Here is a 22,164-nt window from a genome sequence, read left to right as displayed (position 1 = left end):
GGAGATGACGCATTAAAACTGCCCTGTTTTATATCAGATGTGGCCTATAAATGACAAAATGATTTCACAGGTTCAGTTTTCTTTAATCTAATACATTAAAAAACATGCATAAAATCTAGTGTCTTTCAAAATATCCCTTGATGTCTTAAAATTAGTGTTATGCAGTGAGTTTTTTCAGTCTCTGCTTATCCCGCAGTCTGTACATTTTTGTCCCTGCTCCAGAACAGCTGACTCAGCTCACGAAGGGCTCAGTAATCGCTTACCAAGCAGAGGAGGTGTGTTAGATCAGAGAACAGAAATGTGCTATCCACGGGGGTCCTTGGGACATCAAGTGCTGTAGTGGTTTCTACTTAGACCAGTGGCCACCAAGCCTGTTTATTGCCTTCCTACAAAGTTCAGCTCCACCCTTCCTCTAACACATCTGACTGTGCTAATCAGTTCCACATCAAAGCCCTTACTGGCCTGGTGTGGGTGTTGGATATGGGCAAGAATTGAACTCTGCAGTTCCAGGAACAGGGTTTTTTGACCAGTGCCATAGGCTGAGCTATGGTTAGTGTGCAGTTGAGGTTCTCTCAGCAGTTCCAGTCACTAGAGTAACACTATTGGCCGCAATGCTTCAGTATAGCATCTACAGCACCGGCGAGGTTGTCCACATATCCGTCAGCAGTCACTGTAGGGTGTCTCTCGTCACTTGGCCTACACACACACACACACACACACACACACACACACACACACACACACACACAAACACAAACACAAACACAAGGAAAGTGATTCTAGTGAGAGTAAGTGGTGTTTTCACATACTTATGCCATTAATTACCTAAGCCCTCAATTTCTATCACGTGGCTTGAACTAGATGGAAGGATCAATTTTCTACTGAAAATTGATCTTCACTGTAAGACAAGGCTGTATGTTTAAAGTTGGTTCAATGCATACCTAATACAAACAGGAAATGTATAAGAGCTTAAAAAATTATGGCTTATACAAAATGCAGTGTTTGTTCTTAAAACTACCACTGATCTTCAGCCAAGTAGTAAACCACCAGAGATCAGTTCACAGAGTGTGTTTGTGTATGTTTAAATGGAACACAGGAAACTGAGCATGCATCCATAATCTGCATAGTCCAAACACACACAGCCATCGGTAAACATGAGGGTGGAGGGCTGTGATGCTATCAGAGCCATTAGCAAGTCTGATTAAGGAGGGATCTTGTTTGATTCTGATTATACAGAGGAAGGATCTTACACAGCAAAGTAGCCACAGCACATTATACAGAAAAAACAAAACAGGAGGCACTTCCCAATAGGGCTGCCCAGTATATCATTGGTTAATTGTTATTGCAATACTGGACTTTACAATACTCATATAACTGAACACTGAAAGCTGCAGTATGCAGCTATATGAAAGAATAAATAAAATGTTTTATGAGAACCCTGACCAATTAGAGTTTTGATGAATCATACTGTTCACATCACCCAATAAATGCAATTCATTTCAGTCAGAACTCTGCAGGCCAGTCTTTTACCCCCACATAAAAAACCAGCAAGGACAATCCTGAACCCTCACCTCCAGGGTTCATCACCGCATGACTGATGTGTCCTAATGGAACCACTGTGTTTTTCTATGCTGCAACACATAACACAGTCACGGCAAGCATGATTTTAATGAAGCATGCATTAATTTTCTTATCTATTGTGCAGCTCTGTTTCACAAAGACAGATTTAAGAATATGAAGGCAGTGAGAGACAGAGAAGGAGGAAGAGAGAGAGGGTGTGTATCACTATTCATATCCTCAAAAGAGCAAACATGTTTGTGCACTAAATGAGTGTGTTTAATCGTGTGTGATGCATGGAGAGTGTGTGGGTTTGTGTTTGCTCCTCAAGTTGCACACAAAGCCATCCTACTGGGTGCATTTGTGTGCAGGCAACAGGCTTAGATAACAAAGACATTCCTTCTACGTGTGTGTGTGTGTGTGTGTGTGCGTGTGTGTGTGTGTGTGTGTGTGTGTGTGGATGTGAAGGAGCTAAGTGAAGGAGCTGCAGAAAGTCATGTAAAGCTATTTGTTTTCCTTCTATTGTTTAGGCTGTTGACATCAAGGTGTCTGCTTCTACTGAACAACTTTGAATAGCGAGTCTGATTTCTAACATTGGCTCTCTCGCCCTCTCTCTCTCTCACACACACACACACACACACACACACACACACACACACACACACACACACACACACTATTCATTCTCTCAGACATCCTCACAAATTCACAAAAACATAAACACAAACATAATACATCTCCAGGCCCAGCACAAAGAAGGAGGGAGAGGATGTGAAGTCACTTGGTGATCGACTATTTCCTTTGAGTTGTCTTGCGCACACTGTGGAATCATGACGGGGTGTGTGTGTGTGTGTGTGTGTGTTTGTGTGTGTGTGCGTGCGTGCAAGTGCATGTGTGTATGTGTATGAGTACATGTGTGTTCATGTAAACTCTGTCAGGGGTGTATCATTGTCACTTTCTGATGCATGTTAATAGCAGTGTGTAATCAGTTGGCAGAGTAGGCGGGATGAGATTGGCACCATTTCCATTTAGGGCACACACAAACCTCTTCCTTTCCAATCAGATGAGAAGATATGCACAGCGACACATGCTAATGAACCCAAGAGAAGGTCTCAGGCACAAAGACCCCAAAGATCCCCACTGTGTGTGTGTGTGTAAGAGAGATAAAAGAGTAGCTATAAGGCTCTGTGTGTCTTTGTGGGGTATAAGAGATGAGACTGGAGCTGTGTACGTTTGTGTGTGTGTATGTGTGTGTGTGACTGTGTGTATGGGGGTGTCCTCCACATGCCCTTTCTTTGTTCTGTTTTTTTACAGGGACATCAGTCATGCCCTGTGCCAGCCTGTGCCACACAATAAAGAGAGAGAGAGAAATCAAGTGTGTGTATGTGTGTGTGTGTGTGTGTGTGGGGTCATATGAACCCTCTCCTAATAGACATGGTATTTTGGCTCTTTAACTCTATTACAAGTCACAGACTTGCTGTCCTTGTAATCTGGCTAAAGACACATATACACACATACATACATACATACATGCAAACACACATGGCTTCAATTTAATATCCACAACACTTAGTGACTGTTGGTGAGGCTACTAAATCAATCTTTCTCCATCTCTCATCTTTAAATTTGTCTGCTCACCTTTAGCTCCAAAATCTTGCACATGTACCTGATTGTGCCTGTGTGTTTAAGTGTGTGTGTTCTCTTAGTCTGTCTTCTCTACTGCACATGAATAATAGAGGGGTAACCAAGTCAATGTGACCATGCAAAATTCAACACAATGCATCTACTGTTACTAGTGAAGTAATGTCACTTGCATGTGTGTGTGTGCGCACGTGTGTATGTTGCAGGTCGCTGAAATATCAATACTGGGGAAGGTAGATAGGCCAGCACACACACAGAGAAACACACACGTTCTCTGCTTTTGAGGCTGAGTGACTGTAATGTCCATGACCAGCAGAACAAAGAGGCTTTGTACAGGAATGAGAAGGGGGAGATACACAGAAAAAGAAGGAATGAGGGAGAGATGAAGAGATGGGCACATAAAGAGGAAGGAGAGAGTTCATTTTGTACAACACTACTATACCCTCATGGCCTGGTGTCTTTGCTTCTGGTCACCTGTGTTGATTTTAGTGCTCTGGTGTAAATTGCAGATTCTAACCAGCCTTGCCTACAGAAACGTGGTTGGTTGGCCTATTTGCAAGAAAGCTGAATATCAAAGATAGCCCACTGAAATACACACTGTTCCCAGACAGCAGTGTATGTAATAATGGCAGGTTGGGAAAGCACTAGACAGGAGAGTGTGGAGCTCAGACCTGGAAGACCACCGCATTACCCAGGTTATTGTTTTACAAAAAAACTGTACTGTCTGGCGGTTTCCAAGGTCTGGAAATCTCCTACTGGCTGATGAAGGCCAGAGGTACAGATCCATGCCCCATCCTGACCTTTTGACCTATTAAACATGTCTATAGGGGTGTTGTGTGCAGGCAGCAGTGGGGTCAAAGGGCTCTCTGACTGCACTCTGTGCCCCAGGGTCCTAAAGCCCTCACACTAATGACAAGACAAGGCTTTTAGTCTAATCAAACTTAACAAAGTCCAACTCTAAATTAATTTATTTTACAATATTACATTGGTCATCTTTTCTAGTTTGTTGCAGAATCACAGCAGTTCAAGCATTATATGTGTAAATGGCCTCTGCTCATGACTATCCTTTTCATCATGGTCTTTTATCCATGTACCCAACTGACCAGGCCCTAGTCATAAACTAGCAATTCCAAACAGGTAAGATGGGTTCTGCATCTGATTTCATCACTATAATGGCTTCAGCTTCTCTCTCTCCCTCCCTGCCTCCCTGTCCTTCTGTCTCTTTCTCTCTATAATGCATTTATGATTGGTCTCATTATCATGGTATCATAGGAACATGAGAGTGTGTAATACGCCTCTTCCTTCTCAGCAAGAAGGAGCAAAGGCTCAAAAAGTTGCTGTTATTCTCTCCCTTACACCCACACCCTCACATGCACACCCACTGTGTGTGTGTGTGTGTGTGTTATTGCTACTAGGTCACCAAGGGTGATCTCAGCCTTGAGGGTGAGAATATGATATCATTCAGAACTCAGAATTCAGAATAAGAGTCGTGATATTGTGCAGGCCCAGTGAGAGATGGTCAGGGGCACTTCTGGAAAAAAGGGTTATAGACACATGAGAGAGGAATGAGAGAGACAATCAGGAATAGGGAGGGAAAGAAAGGGAGAAAGATAAGGTGGGGGCAGAGTGATTCTGTGTTGCTGTTTCCATCATCATCCTCTCTGTAAAGATACAGTATAGTATTTATAGAAGTGGTGGATCTCACTACACCCTTGGGAGAGGTGGAGCAGCCAGTGTAATGATACGGCTGGAGGAGAAACAGCTCCTAACTGCTGATCTGAAATCTGCTTCCTGTGGACACATCTCACTCTCATCTCATTCTGACAAAATGCTTAGCAGAAGCCACTGAAAAGAGATGAGATGCCCAACAGCACTGAGGCAAAGGGCCAAGCAGCATGCTGCCCCCCGCGGACACCCTCAGGTCCACCTTTTGCATGGAATAGAGAAGCATAAACAATCAGATGTATATAAATTTCAAGGGAGTGGTAGCTCAGTGGTTAAGGAACTTGCCTTGCAATCAGAAGGTTGCTGGTGTAAACACCACCACTGCCAAGTTGCCACTGTTGGGCCCCTGAGCAAGGCCCTTAACCCTCAGTTGCTTTAGATAAAAGTGTCAGCTAAATGCCATGAATATAAGTGCAAAGTTCATGAAGTAAACACCTGCATAAACCAGTTGATGTCTCAAATTCATTCTACCTGTTTGCTTGAGCTAGTTAGTAAAGCTAGACAAAACATTTGCTTGTGGGTCCCAGTCAAATCCAAACCTGCTCTTATCTTTATTCAGCTAATTAAAATGTTTTAGATGTTACAGATGGAGTTTTGTTAACCAGTGTCCCTAAAAACCATGTAGGTGTAGCAACAAATTTAAGGTGATATTTATTTTGTAACACATGAATAAGGTTATATGGCAGAGTAGATGTATGTGTTGGATTGTTTGGAGTCTGAGGAAAATCTGACCTGTGTGAGGGGTGTGTGCAGTTCGATGAGGAAATAGCTCATCAGAGTTAAAACTCTGCAATGGTGTCCCTGCAGTGCTCGAGAAATCCATTAATTGCTGTGGATGAACATTAGTGCACTGACATGTCTATACTTCGGCAGAGTCATCTCCCATCGACCCTCACACGAACAAACGCACGCACGATGACCACACACAATAATCTTTGAAATGGTAATCACTCTGCCTCTCAAACCTATTACAACAATGTATGAAGCCTAGCCAAGAAAAAAACAAACAAAAAACCCCCAGCCAAATTCAACAAACAGACATCATCAAACATATCACATTATAATAATCCTTGTATTGAGCAGCAAGCAGTGCCAATTAGACCCCCATTATGCACTTCCACTTACTCAGGCAGTAGTACAGAAACCCTGATATCACCCCCCCCCCCCCCCCCCCCCCTCCATTAAGCTTCACTCTTAAGCAGGAACAAGAAGGGAAAAGTAATCAATAGTAATCCAAAAATAACACCCTAGGAACAGAAAGAGCAGAAAGCAGGGAGATGAGAGTTGCTTCACTGCTTTTGAGGGAAATTTGGCCTATCAAAAAGAAAATATGACGAAAGGACTGAGCCTCATCTCCCATAGATCAAATAACATTTCGACATTTCAAGCAGATGTTTGGAGGGTTTTTAAATTTTTTTTATTTTGTCATAATATGTTCACTGTGTTGCCTAATGGTGCTAGTAACTACTTATGGGCCTTTAGCACCAAGCTACAGAAAAGATGAAAGAGAGAGGGCATGGCAAACATAGAACACAGGTCTATAGTAGTTAATTACAGAATATAAAATGGAGACTTCCAGTTCAGAAAACAGATTGGCTGACTCATTTCAAGTCATTGTAAAATACATAACTACAATTGAGCTCTGTATTAATGTGCCAAGGTATTAAAAACAATTAAAATCCTCATGTTTCTTGGCAACTGTAGCTTACTGTTAATAAATGACATTGTTTTGTGGAGGAACTGTTTATTTACATTTTTATTCATTATAAATTATGTATTAATGTACCAAGGTATCAAAAACCATTAAAACCCTCACTTCTTGGCAACCACAGCCTACTGTACACTGATTTGTGGAAGAACTGTTTGCTTACATTTCTATTCATCATAAATTAAATTATTTATTGAACATTGGTGTATTTTGTCACCATTTTATAAAAGCAGTAAACCACTCAAGGTTGTGCATCACAGTCATTTTATCTTTGATCCGTGTTAAACAGCACTCCTTAGCCATGGTAAATCGCTGCAAGACCACCATTGAGCGACTTAATGCTCCAATAACTAATGAAGTTTAGCTTTTAGAATCTATGTAGACCAGAAATCTCGCGCAGCCGAACCAGCATTCTAGAACGCTGCTTACTGAAAGCAAAGAGTATCTCTTTCAGGGATGACATCTACTTAAATAAACTATAGGCATTAATATAGAGCATTGCTATGGCTTTCTTTTGCGGCAAGTTGCTGTTACCGTTGCTGTTGTGTGTGGATGAACATAAGCTTGGAAAAGAAAAAGGAGGAGCGTGTAAAAGGAAGAGCCCGTTGCTCTGAGCAAAAGCTCAGCACCAGCCACACGCTCCCCAGAGTGATACTGGAACCCTTGCTGTCAGACACTATTTTGTTTGAGCATTTCTAAAGCATAGATGACCTTAGTGCACCTCGCTCACACTCTCTCGCTCTCTCTCTCGCTCTCTCTTTTTCTCTATCGCTCTTCCTCCCTCTCGTTCACTCCTTTTCCTCCACATCCGTCCATTTGTTGACTTGCAAACAAACAGGCGGCCCTGACACACAATGAGTGTATTTTTGGTGCTGATGACGCACTGGTCTGGGTTGGAATGGAGAAAGAACAACAAACTAAAGTGGTGTTTTGTTTCAGTATCACCTCACCCACATCCATAGAACTTTAATTGCAATTGTGACATACACGAATCAACACACACACACCTCAGATGCCCTCAGTTTATGTTCCTCCTTCTCTTTTACACACACACACACACACACACACACACACACACACACACACACACACACACACACACACACACACACACACACACACACACACAGTCACTTTGTCTAAAAGCTCCTTGGTGATTCCTACAACACATCCTTCATTACATAAAGTATAAAATAGCAAGATATTTTCATTTTTGTGGTACTAGGTATGTCAGATAAAAGTCCCCCCTAATTAGGGGATCCTGTTCTTCTACTTTACTGAATACCCAATGACTTTCTCTTAAAGTCCTTTAGCATCTTAGCATAACATGGATAAGGAGTACTTGTTTTCAGTTGGCAAAATCTTAATCATATTCAAGCTACTGCAGTTCTATGAATCACAATTTGCATTTGGGCCAGGGTTCAGTTCCTTTTCGTACACACTTCTCAGAGTGGCTCAGGTTCCCAAATGTACAAAATCGATCAACTCCAGACAACTTTGATTTCAGTTCAAACTGTTTTTAAAAAAACTGAACCAGAGTTTGAGAACTATTAAGCATAATCTAGAACACAGTCCTGTATGGCTCTGCTCTAACATATGTCAAGGGTTTAATTATTACCTGATGACCTGAATCACATGTTTTAGAACTGGACAATGCATTAATCCCCCAGAACTAGCAGTGTTCACCTGTGGTCTTAAATTAGCTGAAAAATGTTTGATTGCTTCTGAGTTAGGCCAGGATGTGTGACGAAGGCAATGAAAATGTACGCAGTTTGCATGCACTCCAACATATCCGTCACAGCTCTTGCGCTAATTTCGGCCTTGCGGGCAAGAGCCACTGTGGGAAGACGAGTTTCCTTCCCATAAAGTGGCGCTGGATGGTTTCACAGCTGCCAAATGCTCATGAGCTGACACCATAATGAGAAAACACCCAAGAGCTGACTAATCTCGTAAAAAGATAAGATGACAGCACGAACGTGCAGGCTGGCTGTGCTAGGTCACTGCATGCTAACGCTGCCACCACAGATTGACTTAAGTGAGCCACTAACTATTCAAAGGCTACCACTCGTTACACTGGCTCTTTAGAGTTCCCTGTATTCATTTGTTAAATGTTCACGCACTTGATTAAATGATCTATGTTCCCCTTGACTAGAAGAGAGAAATGTGGGTGTTGTCACTGTCCTGTTCAGGTTGGGTTTTAATACCATAATCTGGGCCCAGACATTGGCTAGAGCTCAAGGCTTATGCTCCAAGTCCTTCACCAAGATTAGATGGGTTTCCCCCCCTTTTTAAGTGTTGGATAGTCATTGCAAAAAAGAAACCTGCTAGTCCTGGTACTTTCAGCAGTGCCCTGCTCTAACACACCAGATGACAACTCAGACACTGCGCAGTACTATAGTGTTCCAGGATTCGACTTTGGGAACATGCTTTGGGATTTTCAGTGGAGTATCCCCTGTTCATGAATCCAAGGACTAGACTTGACATGTCTTTGTGTGACTTTATGTATCCAGTTCTTGTTGTTTTATGATGTTTTGTTGTTTTACACAGAAATGTGTGAAACAAAACACACAAACAAGCAGTCACTGTGCGCCAACCCCCCAGCAGGAAGGACACGCCCGCCCACACACACACACACACACACACACACACACACCCAATCTGTTTCCAATCTCCCAGTTACTGATAATCACAAGCACCTGTTCCGCATTTACCCTCTTCTGCTATTCCCACTATTTAAAGTCCACAGGTAGCTGTCGTCGGTGCCGTGTGCTGCCCGTCATCCTGTGCTTGCTTCCGAGCACCATTTTGACTTGTGTAGCTGTAATTGCATATTGAGCATTTACTGCTGCCTAATCAGCTTTTAATTTGCATTTGCAAGCGTTGAGCTTTTTATGGAGAATAAAGACTCTCCAAACCTTTACTCGCCTCTTGCTCCCTCCCTGCCGTCAATGTTGCAATCTAATTGGAAGTTGAGGTAGAGTATTCTGTTGTGACACTACAAATTAAATGATACCCCTATATGTCCCATGCCTTATTAAATGTTATTTAAACAATTAGTATTTCTGCATTTCTTATAGAAACAGAAAGTTTGTGTTACAGAAATCCACAAGTGCAAGCAGTAGACTCTGATGTGGTTGTGGTTGATAAATGTTGCATCAAAACCAGCAGCCAAAGCGCTAGTACATTGCTTCTTCCACCAACCCTTCTGAACATCAGACATACTGTGTGGGTAATGGTATGTTTTCTTAAACCAAGAGCTGCTTCCTTGTTTTTGTTAGCATGTTTCAAAAACATGCATCATGCAAACAGTATTAACTGTTTATATTCAACAACAGTGGTCTTGAAAAGCTGCACTGCATTACAGATCTAATGTGTGACTTTGGAAAGCGACAGGCTTGACATACCACTGCTGATTAAAGACAAGAAAACTCAGAAGGGATCATTGAAAAATATCTGAAGGCTATACTCTGTAATTATCATGCATCTTAATTCTGGTCCAGGGTCAGTCCTACCATCCATCTCCCTAAGCAACTGATCACAAAAGTTGCTCTGATGAGTTTCTCACAAGGAAAAGGAATGAAAGTTTGTAGGATTTATTCCTATTATAGTCTTATAAACTCTCTATTCTCTCTCCACTGATTCTTGAAAAACAGCTCATAAACCACGATGTGAGTAAAGTAAATGCAAAAGCAGCATTAAGAACACAATGTCATTACTAGTCTTCTATCATAGCATCACATCCAGTTCTACCAGTGTTCCAGGACAGATACACATACACAAACACTCACAAAACACTTCAGATGTCCAATGGCAAAAACAGTTACCTATCTTTCATTAAGGTTTCAGAGAGGACATAGTGAAGGTACAGCTGTGTCAACTTGTGTCCCTACTAACTCTAATTTCCTGTTAGTAACATTAGCATAGAAATGTAAAGGACTACAAACAGAAGCACAGAAATTTGGTGTCTGGATGGAATGTTGTAGCATGAAGGACTGGGTCATACTCTATGCCTGTCATAATTCTTTTTAAACACATGGAGAAGAAATGGGGAACTTGAGGTAAGAATGCAGAACTCCCACACACTGCTACACACACACTGCCCCAGGTGTTCAATGATTTGCATGAGGCCCAGATGAAAGATGGTTCAACAGATATTTTGGTTTTCTCAGTGAAGCCTGTAGGCCTGTATCCTGTATACATGAAACACCTCATGAATGAGGGTTTGTTTCTGGGAAATTCAAAATGACGGATCAGATTGGTATGATCAGACCACTATGCTCCAGACCAGTATGTTCAGTTTATCTGAATCGGCAATACTACCGGGCCAGTTTGGCATTTAACATTAAAAGCTGAAAGATACCAAAAGGCACCAAAAGATAAGCACTAGCCAGTACTCAGTGCTCTATCAGGATCAGTTTTGCTTTATGCATAATGAACATGATTAGCAGAGACAGAATGGAGATATGATCCCATATCAAGCTTGCTGCTCCAAGATTCAAGGTTTATGAACAGGCAAACTATAAGATGCCCCAGAGGACCCGTTACAGCATGCTGAGAGATTAGAGGCACAGCATTTAATGTTGCAAATTAATAGTTGTGTACACAAAAAGGGTTTTATATACATGCAAGAATATCTGAGTGAGAGAGAGAGAGAGTGCTGAACAAACACAGGTGTGTTCCTATGGAATGTTGCCTACAGTAACAGTACATTTGCAAAGTCCAGAGCTCTCTACATTTGAACAATGACTTCAAGAGGAACTCAAGCTCAAAACCATTTATATGGTACTGCACAATAAAAATGTACTTATATAGCTACATCTGGAAAGGAAGGCAAACGTTATACCTCAAACTGTTTACACATGTCCCAGTGCTCTTTCTGTCCCATCACCTTTCAGTCCTTTTTCTTTCCTCTTTTTGTTGACATGACCATTTCTTACTCTGTGTGTCAGGATCAGGTATAGACAAGGGGGGTGGGGGGTGGAGGCCTAGAACCTAGCTTCAGGCTGAACTGTCTGAGAGAGTGGGCAAACAAGACAGGCAAGGCTCGTCTTTCCCTCGACAAGAGAGCTCCAGGGAGTGTTTAGTCTGCACAGCCCCTGCCTGGGGAGCATGGGACTTTTATCACCTAGCCAGACCTGCTTAACAGAGAGAAAGAGCAGAGCTGAGCAATGTAGAGGCAGCCATCTTGTTCACCTATCATGGATGTTTGTGTGAGTGTATGTGCATGATGCACCTGCTGCACCAGGTTCACATTCATCGATGTGAGAGGAAGTCGGTGTGCACATGGATTTTGGATTTATCAGTGGTGATACTGACTAGGACCCGGGGGAGGTCATGGGAGGTCCCCAGCCTCTTCTCAGGATTGTGTGTCCCACTTAGAGCCAGAGGACACCGGTAAAGCCACTACCTATTTTCCAAACACAAGTATATGTAAATGAAATTCAGTCCAAGGCTTCAAGCCATTAAATGATAACTGGGAGTCTTAGTGTGACTAAAGCAGAAAGCTATTGAGTGTCAGGGGGGAGACGTATGCAAAGGCAAGACTGAGGCCTAATGTTGAGTGTTAACATTCAGAGAGAGACTGTAATCAGACAGCATTCAGCTGCAAGTACAGCTTACTGTGAATATGCTTTACTTCTCTATGAAGCAGCTCAAACCCCACTGCAGCTCACCATTATACACACAGCTGAGCTGTGCTGGAAAGTAATTACAGGTGTACACGAGAAGGAATTCTTCATACAAAGTGGGATAGAATGCAGGTTGTGGTGGCTCGGAAGAAAGGATTTTACTTTGCGTGCTGGTGTAAATTACAAAGGACAAAGTGATCTTCCTCAGCTTGGAGAAACAGAGAAAAGGGAACCATCAACAGTTCTGTTACTGGTGGTTATATCAGATTGTTCTCACACACTAAAGATACTACAAGGGCCATTCTTTCTTCATGTATTTTTCTCTTCCTCTCTCTCTCAGCTGGCAGCTGTTGGGGCAGAACATATCAGCAGTAGTTCTTGGTACTGCTATGGTGCCCTCGAGCCAGAGCTGCAGGTAGTTCTTGTTTTCTTTGGCAGAATAGCAAGAGAGTCCAGAGGGCTGGTAGAGATGGATAAGGTATGTTGAAGAAAGGTACAAGAAAAGGTAAAAAATGAGAGAAGAGGATTAGTACGTACAGAGGGCCTTGGAACATGCCCACAAACCATTCCCAGGCTAGTCACTGAAGACTAGATAGAGGTTACAAATGGGTAAGCACTGGGCAAATGTAGGCTGGGTGGATCAGGGCTTGAGGTCTTAACATGACCGCTTCATTAAAACAACGCTAAAAGACTGGAAATGACCAGGGTCCAACTTTAATCTAGAACCATAGTTTATGGTCGTAAGATGTCAGCTTGGACTGAAAGAGCAAATTCTCAGATTTCCTAAGCCGCAATTGTTTCTTTTCAGACACTTTCTTTGGATGCCACTGTGATGTTACCTGATGAACAGCTTCTGTTGTAATATGTGTGTACTTCTCTCTCCGTCTCTTTGAAACAAAAGACATGTGGTCATGGGAGTGTGTGACCCAACAGAATACAGAGCAACCAAGCACTCCAGGAGGCTACCCACCATTTCCTTTTTCCAGTCAGTGAAGAAATTGTTTGTAGAAGGTAATAGCATGTAGCATGCTGTTACTATCTTAGATTCTTTCATGAAGCAGTCACCACTACCATCATTACACGTAAACAAAGTTCACCTCCCAAAGAGGCCTTTCCAAGCTGTTCTCTCAGGGCTTCAAAGGCTCTGAGGAGAACCTTACATGGATCCTAGGTCAGCCATTTCCAAATGCAGCCCTGCCCTTTCCAGTTAAGCGAGGGACCTTCTGGCTGTTCTAAGATCAGAGCGTGAGGAGGACTTTCCCCAACAGTGCTTCAAAGCGTGGCATCCTGTGTGTGTACTGCTGTGCTGAGGCACGCTCTTGAAGATAAGAGGACTGGGCCAGTGGGGGGATACTGGATCCCTCATTTGCAGTGGTGCAACAGGCTTCAAACAGACGCTCATTAAAAGTGCTAATTTGATAACTAAAACAACCCGTTCTCCCATGTCTGAACTGAAAACCAGAAAAGAAAAAAACGCTCTGAGCGTCAGGTAGCAAGGATGGCATAAATCAGCCATTGCATAGGAAAACAAACTCCAAATGTATAACATAGCCACATGGAAGGCCATTTTTAAAAAAAACTCTGGCATTGCCCCCTGCACAACAGGTAGGACCTAATCCGAAATCAGCAATGTCAACATCAACATTCAGCTCCACACACCACAGGTAGGACCTAACCCAAACTCAGCAGCGCCAACATCAACATTCAGCACCAGACACCATATCAACACTTATCAGCAACAATCACAAATCAAGATCCCGAGTTAATGAAGGTTTCAAGAGAGCTAATGTAGGATCACTTTCCACTGTTCACATCCTAATGGGTTAAATTATTTGGAAAGAGGGGGACCTGATCTCAGACCAGGAAATGGTGGTTAAACATGGGCCCAGATTCAAGTATTTATCTTAAAGCAGTCTTGTCTTCGTTTAGCTCACTTTAGAAATCCCTTAAGCATTAAGAGTCCCAAGGGATGTCTGATTTAATGGGGGAGCTTGTTAAAGCTCGCTATGGGAAAGTGGATTCTCGTTTGGAGGCAAATCTCCCTCATCTCTGCATTGCAGGAGAGAGCCTTCAAGATTCTGTAGTTGCATTACAGTGATTCGCAGTTAGCGATTAGCCCCAAGTTGCTTTTGTTCTCAGAGTAAGCATAATCTCAAAGAGCCATCAGAACAGGGTTTAAGTGCACACATTATGCAGGTCATAAACACGTGCACGCACATGCGTGCACACACCCATAGGTGTAAATGGGAAGGAATGACTTAATGGGTAAAATACCACGACAAGACAGTACTGCTATACAACATAAAAAATGGAGTTGCCTAATCGTTTGAATTCTTCTTGCCTTGACAGTCATATTTTGTAGAGTTATTGTTTTTCTTTGAAAGAAAAGACAAAAACAAGACTAGTGTAGTCTGACCAGCTAGTCTAGTTGAGGCAGATGTCTTGATATACACTTATAATGACAACACTTGCTAAAATTGCAGATGCTGACTAAGGCATTGACTATGTAATGAGATTTTATGACCCGTCTTATTAATATTTATGATTTTGAATATCTTGTGTTTTAATCTACAGACTAGAGTCCTTAATGTTCCATTTTAAACATGCAAACTGAAAGATTTATTCATTTTACATAATTATTAATTTTGGTGGCCAAAATGTACAATTTTCAGTATGAACATTTTTCAGTATAACATCTTCAGTCTCAGGATGATTTTGTTTTTTTGTGTGTGTGTGTGTGAGAAAGTTTGTCTGACCTTGGCTCACCATACAATCTTGACTGAAAGAAAAAAAAGCCCGGGTTTCTATTCTTGCCCTCTGTGCTCTTTGAAGCAAAACCCCAGTGGGTCTCTTGGACAGCCAGGCCTGGTCAGCATTTGGCTGCCGTGGCAACAGCTGTGTTTCTTATCCAAATATCCCACGGAGGCAGTCATTGCTTCTTGTCATGGCCAGATTCACTGAACTAGCACAGCTCTAAATCTCTCAAATGGTTTAAAGCATCACACAAACACCATGTCCTCCATATTTATATTAGCAGGGACAGACTGTGTGGTGTATGTAAGTGAAACTGTACAAGCCATGTCCACACCAACTCGTGTTGACAGAGGTACAAATGGAGTAAGGACTGTTAGTGACTTAGGGTCAAAGGTTAAGCTTGCGCTTGTACTAGAAAATTTTGAACTATTCCCTGTTCTATGCCCTGTGGGAGCTCATTTTGCTCTGCATCCTATTTTAGAAGCATTCTTCTACTGTTATTGTTTTAAAACTCAGTGAAACATACAGAAAATATGTTTGCTCCATTAAATTTGTACTGGGCAAAAAACAGGCAGCCTGTGTCACATTATCACCTTATACATTGTAAAGCCCCCCAATTAGAACACTCCAGCATCAGACTAAATTAGTATTAACATCCTGGTATTTACAGGTCAAATGTCTTAAACTCTTGCATAGCTTCATGAAGAGGAATGGAATCTGCAGTTTATATGACAAAAGCAGCTTCATGAGCACAAATGCTGACAGCCCACTCAGAACCATAAAAAAGCCAAATAAGTAAAAGAAAAAAATTAGAAACAACGGGAGACAAAGAGTGTTAAGATTTTCAAATTAAGTAAAACAGACATCATCTAGCACAAGTCAACGACTAGACAGACTGCTTAAACATTTCTGAAAACCTCACCCTGTAAATACTGCAGTAAATCAGGAGTGTATGCCAGCATCGAGGGACTTTACTTCCCTCGTTTCACAGCCAAAGGGCACTGGTGCTGCTCATAGGGCGATGACATCACGCAGTGCAGGGCTTTGGTGTCCATTCCCCTGCGCTTGCTCACGTTAGAAAATCTCAGTTCACTCGTGATACGCAGCATTTGTGGTTCCTCGTAAAACACATGGATGCATTTACACAGACTAGCCATTCTCTCCAGCAATACACACTCACACAAGAGTGCACACATGGGGCCAGTTCTGACGCCAGTGAACCTTTCAAACAACCACAGTGTGTGTGAGAGAAGGAAAGAGACAGAAAGTCAGACATGCGAGTGTGGATATATATGCAAAATATTTGCATCCATGTGTTGGTCATTTCACCATCACATGCATTATTTTGTGTGTACAGTATGTGTGTGTATGTTTGTGTGTGTGGAAATTAATGTGTCCATGAAGAAAGGCGAACATAAGATAGTGAATCAAATGCACAGTGCAGACCCCAAATGTTACTCACTGTCTGTCAGGCACACCCCATAAATCACCAGTATTTATGAGCCTTTATATCCCCATATATACAGGCCTAGCACGATGTCCACACCCTCTCTCCGCCTCTCTCTCTCTCTCTTTTTTTATCTCTATCGCTCAAGATTAAGTGTGTGAACTGCTTTCCAAATGTTTGGACATGTGTGAAATTGATGGAACACATAGACATCTTATGAAAGGTGAATGTCAGCACTTCCTGTGGAGCTAGGCTCTGGCTGGATTCTGGCACTGCTTGATTTTATTAGGAAATTCCAACTCGGTCACTTGTTAGTGTGAACTGACATTTTATTAAAGATAATCCCAGTCACTAATAGATGTGGGATTTTACCAATGCTGACTGACTGAAGGGTGTTGTAAACCACATTGATGCCTAGATATATGCAGACAGTGTGAAAGTAGGCAGTTAAACATTGTCTGGGCATAAACATTCAAGTAAAATCCAAGTGACAGGCAAGAAGTGAACCAGATTACATAATAAAGTGAGCCACCATCTCTTTTGAATAGATTACAATCTAATATGTACATTTTAAACATATTTCTATATGATGGTTTTGCAAAGTCAATTGTACAGACTTTTTTTACATCTAAAAGACCCTGAAGGGATATGATTGGTGGAAAACTTCAGGAGTGATGGGATTGGTCAGGGGGTGGATGACACAATAGGCTTATTTCCAGATGGCTCTTAAACCCGCCAAAAAGCCCAGATGAACAAAGACCAGTCTGGGCCCTCCCCCCCCCCATTTTTTAGGTTACATTTTGTTAGTGTCTATCGTGGTCAAATGTTGTTGACCATGAAAAAAAAAATCTAAGAGCTGACAATGGAGATAATTCAGGGAATATGTAAATGAATAAGAGGATGCATGTGATACTGACTCAAGCACTGTGAATGTGTGTCTGTGTGTCTGTCTATTCTACAGCTGAAGTTATAATTTTGTGAACATTCCCTTAACAAAGTCCTTAAATAAAAGTGGTAAATATAGCATATCAAACCTAAAAACACCTCTGCAGCACACGTACACACACACACACACACACACACACACACACACACACCCACATCTGTGTATGTCATAGTGTTCCATTACACAGGCCTAGTTCCTTTGGATTACAGAACAGTGTTCAAGGCTCGCACATTCAACACATTCTCTCACTGTCGTACATATATGCATGCACACACTTACTCTTTAGGGATTAAACAAAAAAAAATAACAAAGAGACCAGACTGACACATTCACCAGGTGCTCTTCCTCTCCCACATGCACTCTCACCCTCCTTCCCCTTTCTCTCTGCTTGAATGGGTAGCCATATGGTTCTGCAGTTAAACTGAACCCAAGAGAGCTCTAATCGCAAATATCTGTACTGGTTCTCACACCATGTTCAAGTGCTGGGCTTTGGTGCCCTCTAGTGGTTCAAATGGTGCAGTCTCCCAAGTGTTTCTGGGAGCCCCAGTACTGCACTGCTCACCAGGTATGTTAGAATAAGCAAATAGCTAAGGTGTCATATGTGGCTGTTTAGGCCTGCAGATAGGATACGGCAAGTGAGCCTCTCAGTATGAATACAAACCTGTATTTTCCTGTCCTGACCTGAAGCCCCTTCATGCCGCACTGCTGAGCACCGCCAACATCATTCATAAGATCATCACCAATCATTATTACCTGAGAGCCAGAGAGAGGGACAGTGAGAGGGTGAAAGGACAAGAGAGAGAGGATAAGACCTATAAGGAGGAATGTAACGTTATATATGGTGTCTGTACATGTAGGAAGTGCATTATCACAGCAAACATTTAAGATTAGTGTATTTCACTGTTTTGGTCATTCTGTAACTCTGCTGCGTGTATGAGTGTGTCTGTCTTACCTCATGAGGCTGGATGCCCATGTCTGTCAGAACACCTTCAAAGAACATGGGGGCAGGTTTCCCCACAACCTCTGCCTCTAAATCACATGCGTACTGTAACACACAAACACACCCAAAATTCATAATGTAGTCTCTCACTTTTGCTCAGTATAAACCTATAGTGTAAATTATGCAAAAGTGAAGTCCTGCACAATGCTCCTGAGCTCAGAAGTATGATAAAATATACCCAGTAAGGCTTTCACAGTAGATGGAGACTACTGTGTATACTGGAGTAGATTCACAATGATCATAGTCACCTCCAGAGCTTTCATATACACTCCAACATCCAGCTTTAGCCCGTCCGTCTCCTTATAGTAACGACTAGAAAAGAATTGTGGTTTAAAGATCAGTCAGGAGTTTTCTAGGATTTTCTGAGGCTCTTAAGGTTATGACACAGATAATAAGCATGTGACAGGGGTAATGCCATGATTTAATTTTTCATTCTAAGAACTTTTCACTTACAGTCCCAATAACAGACTATAAAAACACCAAAGCTAAGGTAAAGAGAAAACAAGAACTCCAACCAATCACTTTCCATAAAATACATGAGCCTGAATTTAGCCATTAGACAAAATTCAGCAATGCAGTACACTGTGACTGTGAATGACGTACCCTCTGCCCATTGAGAAGAGCACTGGCTTCTTCAGTCCAATCAGAACACGGAATGCAGCATTCATGTTCTGATAGGAGAAATAGTCTGCAGCATCCCCGATAACCACGCAGTTTGGATTGTTCTTGTCCACACTGTCAAACTCTGGTACCACATCTGCAATGATGTAAAACACACACACACACTTTCTTCTCAACAATCCACTGAATACCTAGCATGTTGTAACCATAAATAATGATGCTACTAAGTGTTTAATTTTTACAAAAGTGATTGGAACATTAACTGTATTACCTTATGAAAGGTGTAAAGAACACCTATTGCACATTTATTAATAAAAGAATAAAGTTTAATGTGGCATTCATTATGTAAGATGTAATCATACACATCTAAACCTAATACTAGCAAGTCTTGTACACACCATCCACAGAGTACAACTGAAGTTCAGTACTTTTCTTTCACTCTTTCCTTTTGTTCCTCTAAATACACGAGTCTAACATGACTTTTGTTTGGTGAAACTAATGTGAGCAAATCTCAGAGAAGTCAGTGATCTGTATTGACTGACTAAATTAGTACTTATTGCAGGGTATTGTTTATTACACTGATGTTGTTTAACAAACTCTAGCACTTATTATTTATTACACTTATCATTGTTTAAGATAGACCCTGTGCATTTTGTACTTCTAGGCATCATCAGTGATCCTTGTATTTCTACAGTATTCTAGATCATTGGTATATTGGATGTATTCTATGAGTAAATGACAAATCACTTTTGTTAGACGCTCTGGATAAGAATGTCTGCTAAATGCAAATGTAAATGTGATCAGTGTGATAGATCCCCGGATAAATGTTTGGACAATGTGCTTGTCATACCATCGTGCACCAGCAGGTGGGGTCGGAGACCGCGCTCCTTTAGGACAGCCACTACTGCGGGGGCAGGTGAGAACACTTCAGTGATGTCGATCTCGAAGCCCATACGACGGAGCTTCGCGACAAACTTCTCCCGGGTTGCTTGCGTCTCATTGGTGCAAAAACGAACCTGCAGGTCGGAAGCCTTTAGCCTGCACCAAAGATGATGAGTTAGTAAGGTAGTACAGAGACACTATTTTCATGAATACTGTTACAATATAATCACTACAAGCCTTCAGGAAATGTGAAACTTGAAGAGCCACTGACAGCACAGTTTAGTGGTTCACCTGACTCCCACTCAGATCATTTTTAATTCAATTCCAATTGTGTAGTGCTTTTTACAACAGATGCTGTTACAAAGCAGCTTTACAGAAACCTGATTTACAGCAAATTCAAGTGAAGATAACGGAAAACTCAAGAGGAAAATTCCCTAAGAGTTAGAGGATAAAACCTTGAGAGGAACCAGGGCTCAGAAGCAGAAACCATGACAAAATAACAACACTGCATAATTAACTTTGTGTTGTTGCTTGTTTTTTGTTTGTTTTTTTTGTTTTGTTTTTTTCTTGCAATTTTTTAAATGATAGCACAGACCTAAAATGTAATAAGGTGTGTTGGACCAGGGGAAACACTGAACTGTGCAGTGTTGTGACTATCCAAATACAATGTCCAACAGCTTGATATTTGATAATATTGTATGAAAATAAAATATAGGTCTGAGTTGATTTACTGTTTTTATACAAATATGAATTCCATTAACGCACAGCATCTAAATAAATAAATAACATTTTAAAAGCACTGCTTAATGGTAGGCCTACCTTAGGTATCGCTCTAAAATTAGGCCTAGCTAGTATTAGTTTTGGCAGGTCTCTGAACGCATGCGCGAGGCAAAATATGCCTTATGGCGACGTTACCGCGTGGACCCATGTAGATAACACATTAAATGTGCACCTAATCACACAAACAACCGATTCCGTGTTAAATCTGATATTCTATTCGAGTGAAACTGGGATTCATATTCAAATGGAACAAAATAGTACGTCTCACTCAGTACACGTTATTTAAACTGTCCGGAAATCGCTTAGAAGCAACAGAATAAATGGACCTTTTCACAGCTTCCACAGAACCTTCAATCGGAAATCCTCCACCTTCTCCACTGTCATATAAGACGCCACACATATCTAAAATAACTCCTTTCAGATTGTTCACACAATCCGTCCACTTATCGTCGGCCATAGTGATATCTACTGTAATCTGCGCCTGTGCTGACTGAGCTTTCTGGGAAACGTAGTTTATTCTTATCAGCAGAAGCGTCACGGAACTAATTTCAATTTCAACTCTTTTTCATTGGCTTTGGGCTAGCAGCAGTCAACAACAATAATTTATATGTATCCCCTTTAGCATTATATCGAACGACTGAATGAACAATGAACCCTTTGAAAAATTCAACCTACAATTCAAGTGTCAATCTGTTTTCTGGCGCTGTCCGTTCAGCACCATAGACGTTTGGACACTTTCAAAGTATTATACTGATGTATCACTTGCCCCTAAAACATTATGTGATGAAATGTGATGTTAAGGTGAAGGAAACGCGCCAGTAGGCCTTTCTCCAGGCTGAGACGGCAGAGTACTCCGCTCAAGGGCCGTGTTGTTTTTCCGTGTAAAATATTGGGGTTTCATGCGAGGCGAATTAATTCGTTTGATGGAATGAATAAAACGTAGTTCATTAGTTGAGTTGGAATAAGTTATATCATGCTGTCCAGTGCTGCGCATAAAAATGATGCTATTTTTATATAGTAGAAAACGATATGACTGGTTAGGGTGCCGGTGTCTTACTGTAGGTTAACATAATTTCAAATAAGCAGTATTTTACTATCATGTAAAATCAATTCAAATTTCCAGCTATTATATGATCATATGGATTCCTCGGAAATTAAATACTAAAAACTACAAAGCGTATTTGTATTTTGTTGTACAGCTCATTTTAAGCAAGTCTTAACATGTCAGTGTGATTAAATTAACTCGTGTGATCAGATTAGCAGATAATCAATTAATTTTGTCTACACAATACATACCAATGATTCTGTGAACTCGCTTGAATTTGATGTCGAACATTTTGTAATAAATCCATGATAAATTATCGCAAAATGCTACATTTATACCCCGACTATACTGAATTCACATTTCTCTATCTCGTCTAGGCTATTAATGTTTGTGCAGTATTATGCTGAGTTTCATAAAATGATGCAAGCGAA

At 41.4% G+C, this 22,164-nt stretch overlaps 1 protein-coding gene across 3 annotated transcripts; it reads right to left on the bottom strand.

Annotated features, from left to right (window-relative positions):
• Positions 1–62: 62 nt before the first annotated feature.
• LOC113581565 (phospholysine phosphohistidine inorganic pyrophosphate phosphatase) lies at positions 63–22,120 on the bottom strand. 3 transcript variants are annotated; one of them, XM_081697098.1, is made up of 8 exons: positions 21,985–22,120; positions 19,877–20,064; positions 19,009–19,162; positions 18,654–18,717; positions 18,358–18,450; positions 18,067–18,158; positions 1,572–1,631; positions 63–696 (listed from the first exon to the last, which is right to left on the bottom strand). In XM_081697098.1, exons 1-8 carry the CDS (start codon positions 22,038–22,040, stop codon positions 600–602), a joined length of 804 nt encoding a protein of 267 aa, XP_081553224.1. In that variant the 5' UTR covers positions 22,041–22,120; the 3' UTR covers positions 63–599. The 3 variants fall into 3 exon arrangements, with proteins under 3 accessions (XP_081553224.1, XP_026872590.2, XP_026872591.2); XM_027016789.3 differs by lacking the exon at positions 21,985–22,120 and adding an exon at positions 21,015–21,162; XM_027016790.3 differs by lacking the exons at positions 1,572–1,631; positions 21,985–22,120 and adding an exon at positions 21,015–21,162.
• Between the last annotated feature and the right edge of the window lie 44 nt (positions 22,121–22,164).

The sequence above is a fragment of the Electrophorus electricus genome, chromosome 15 (genome assembly GCF_041902795.1).
Source record: "Electrophorus electricus isolate QZ-2024a chromosome 15, ASM4190279v1, whole genome shotgun sequence".
Classification (NCBI taxonomy): Eukaryota; Metazoa; Chordata; class Actinopteri; order Gymnotiformes; family Gymnotidae; genus Electrophorus; species Electrophorus electricus.
The sequence above is the reverse complement of the archived record's forward strand: the minus strand, read 5'-3'. Positions and strand labels throughout refer to the sequence as shown.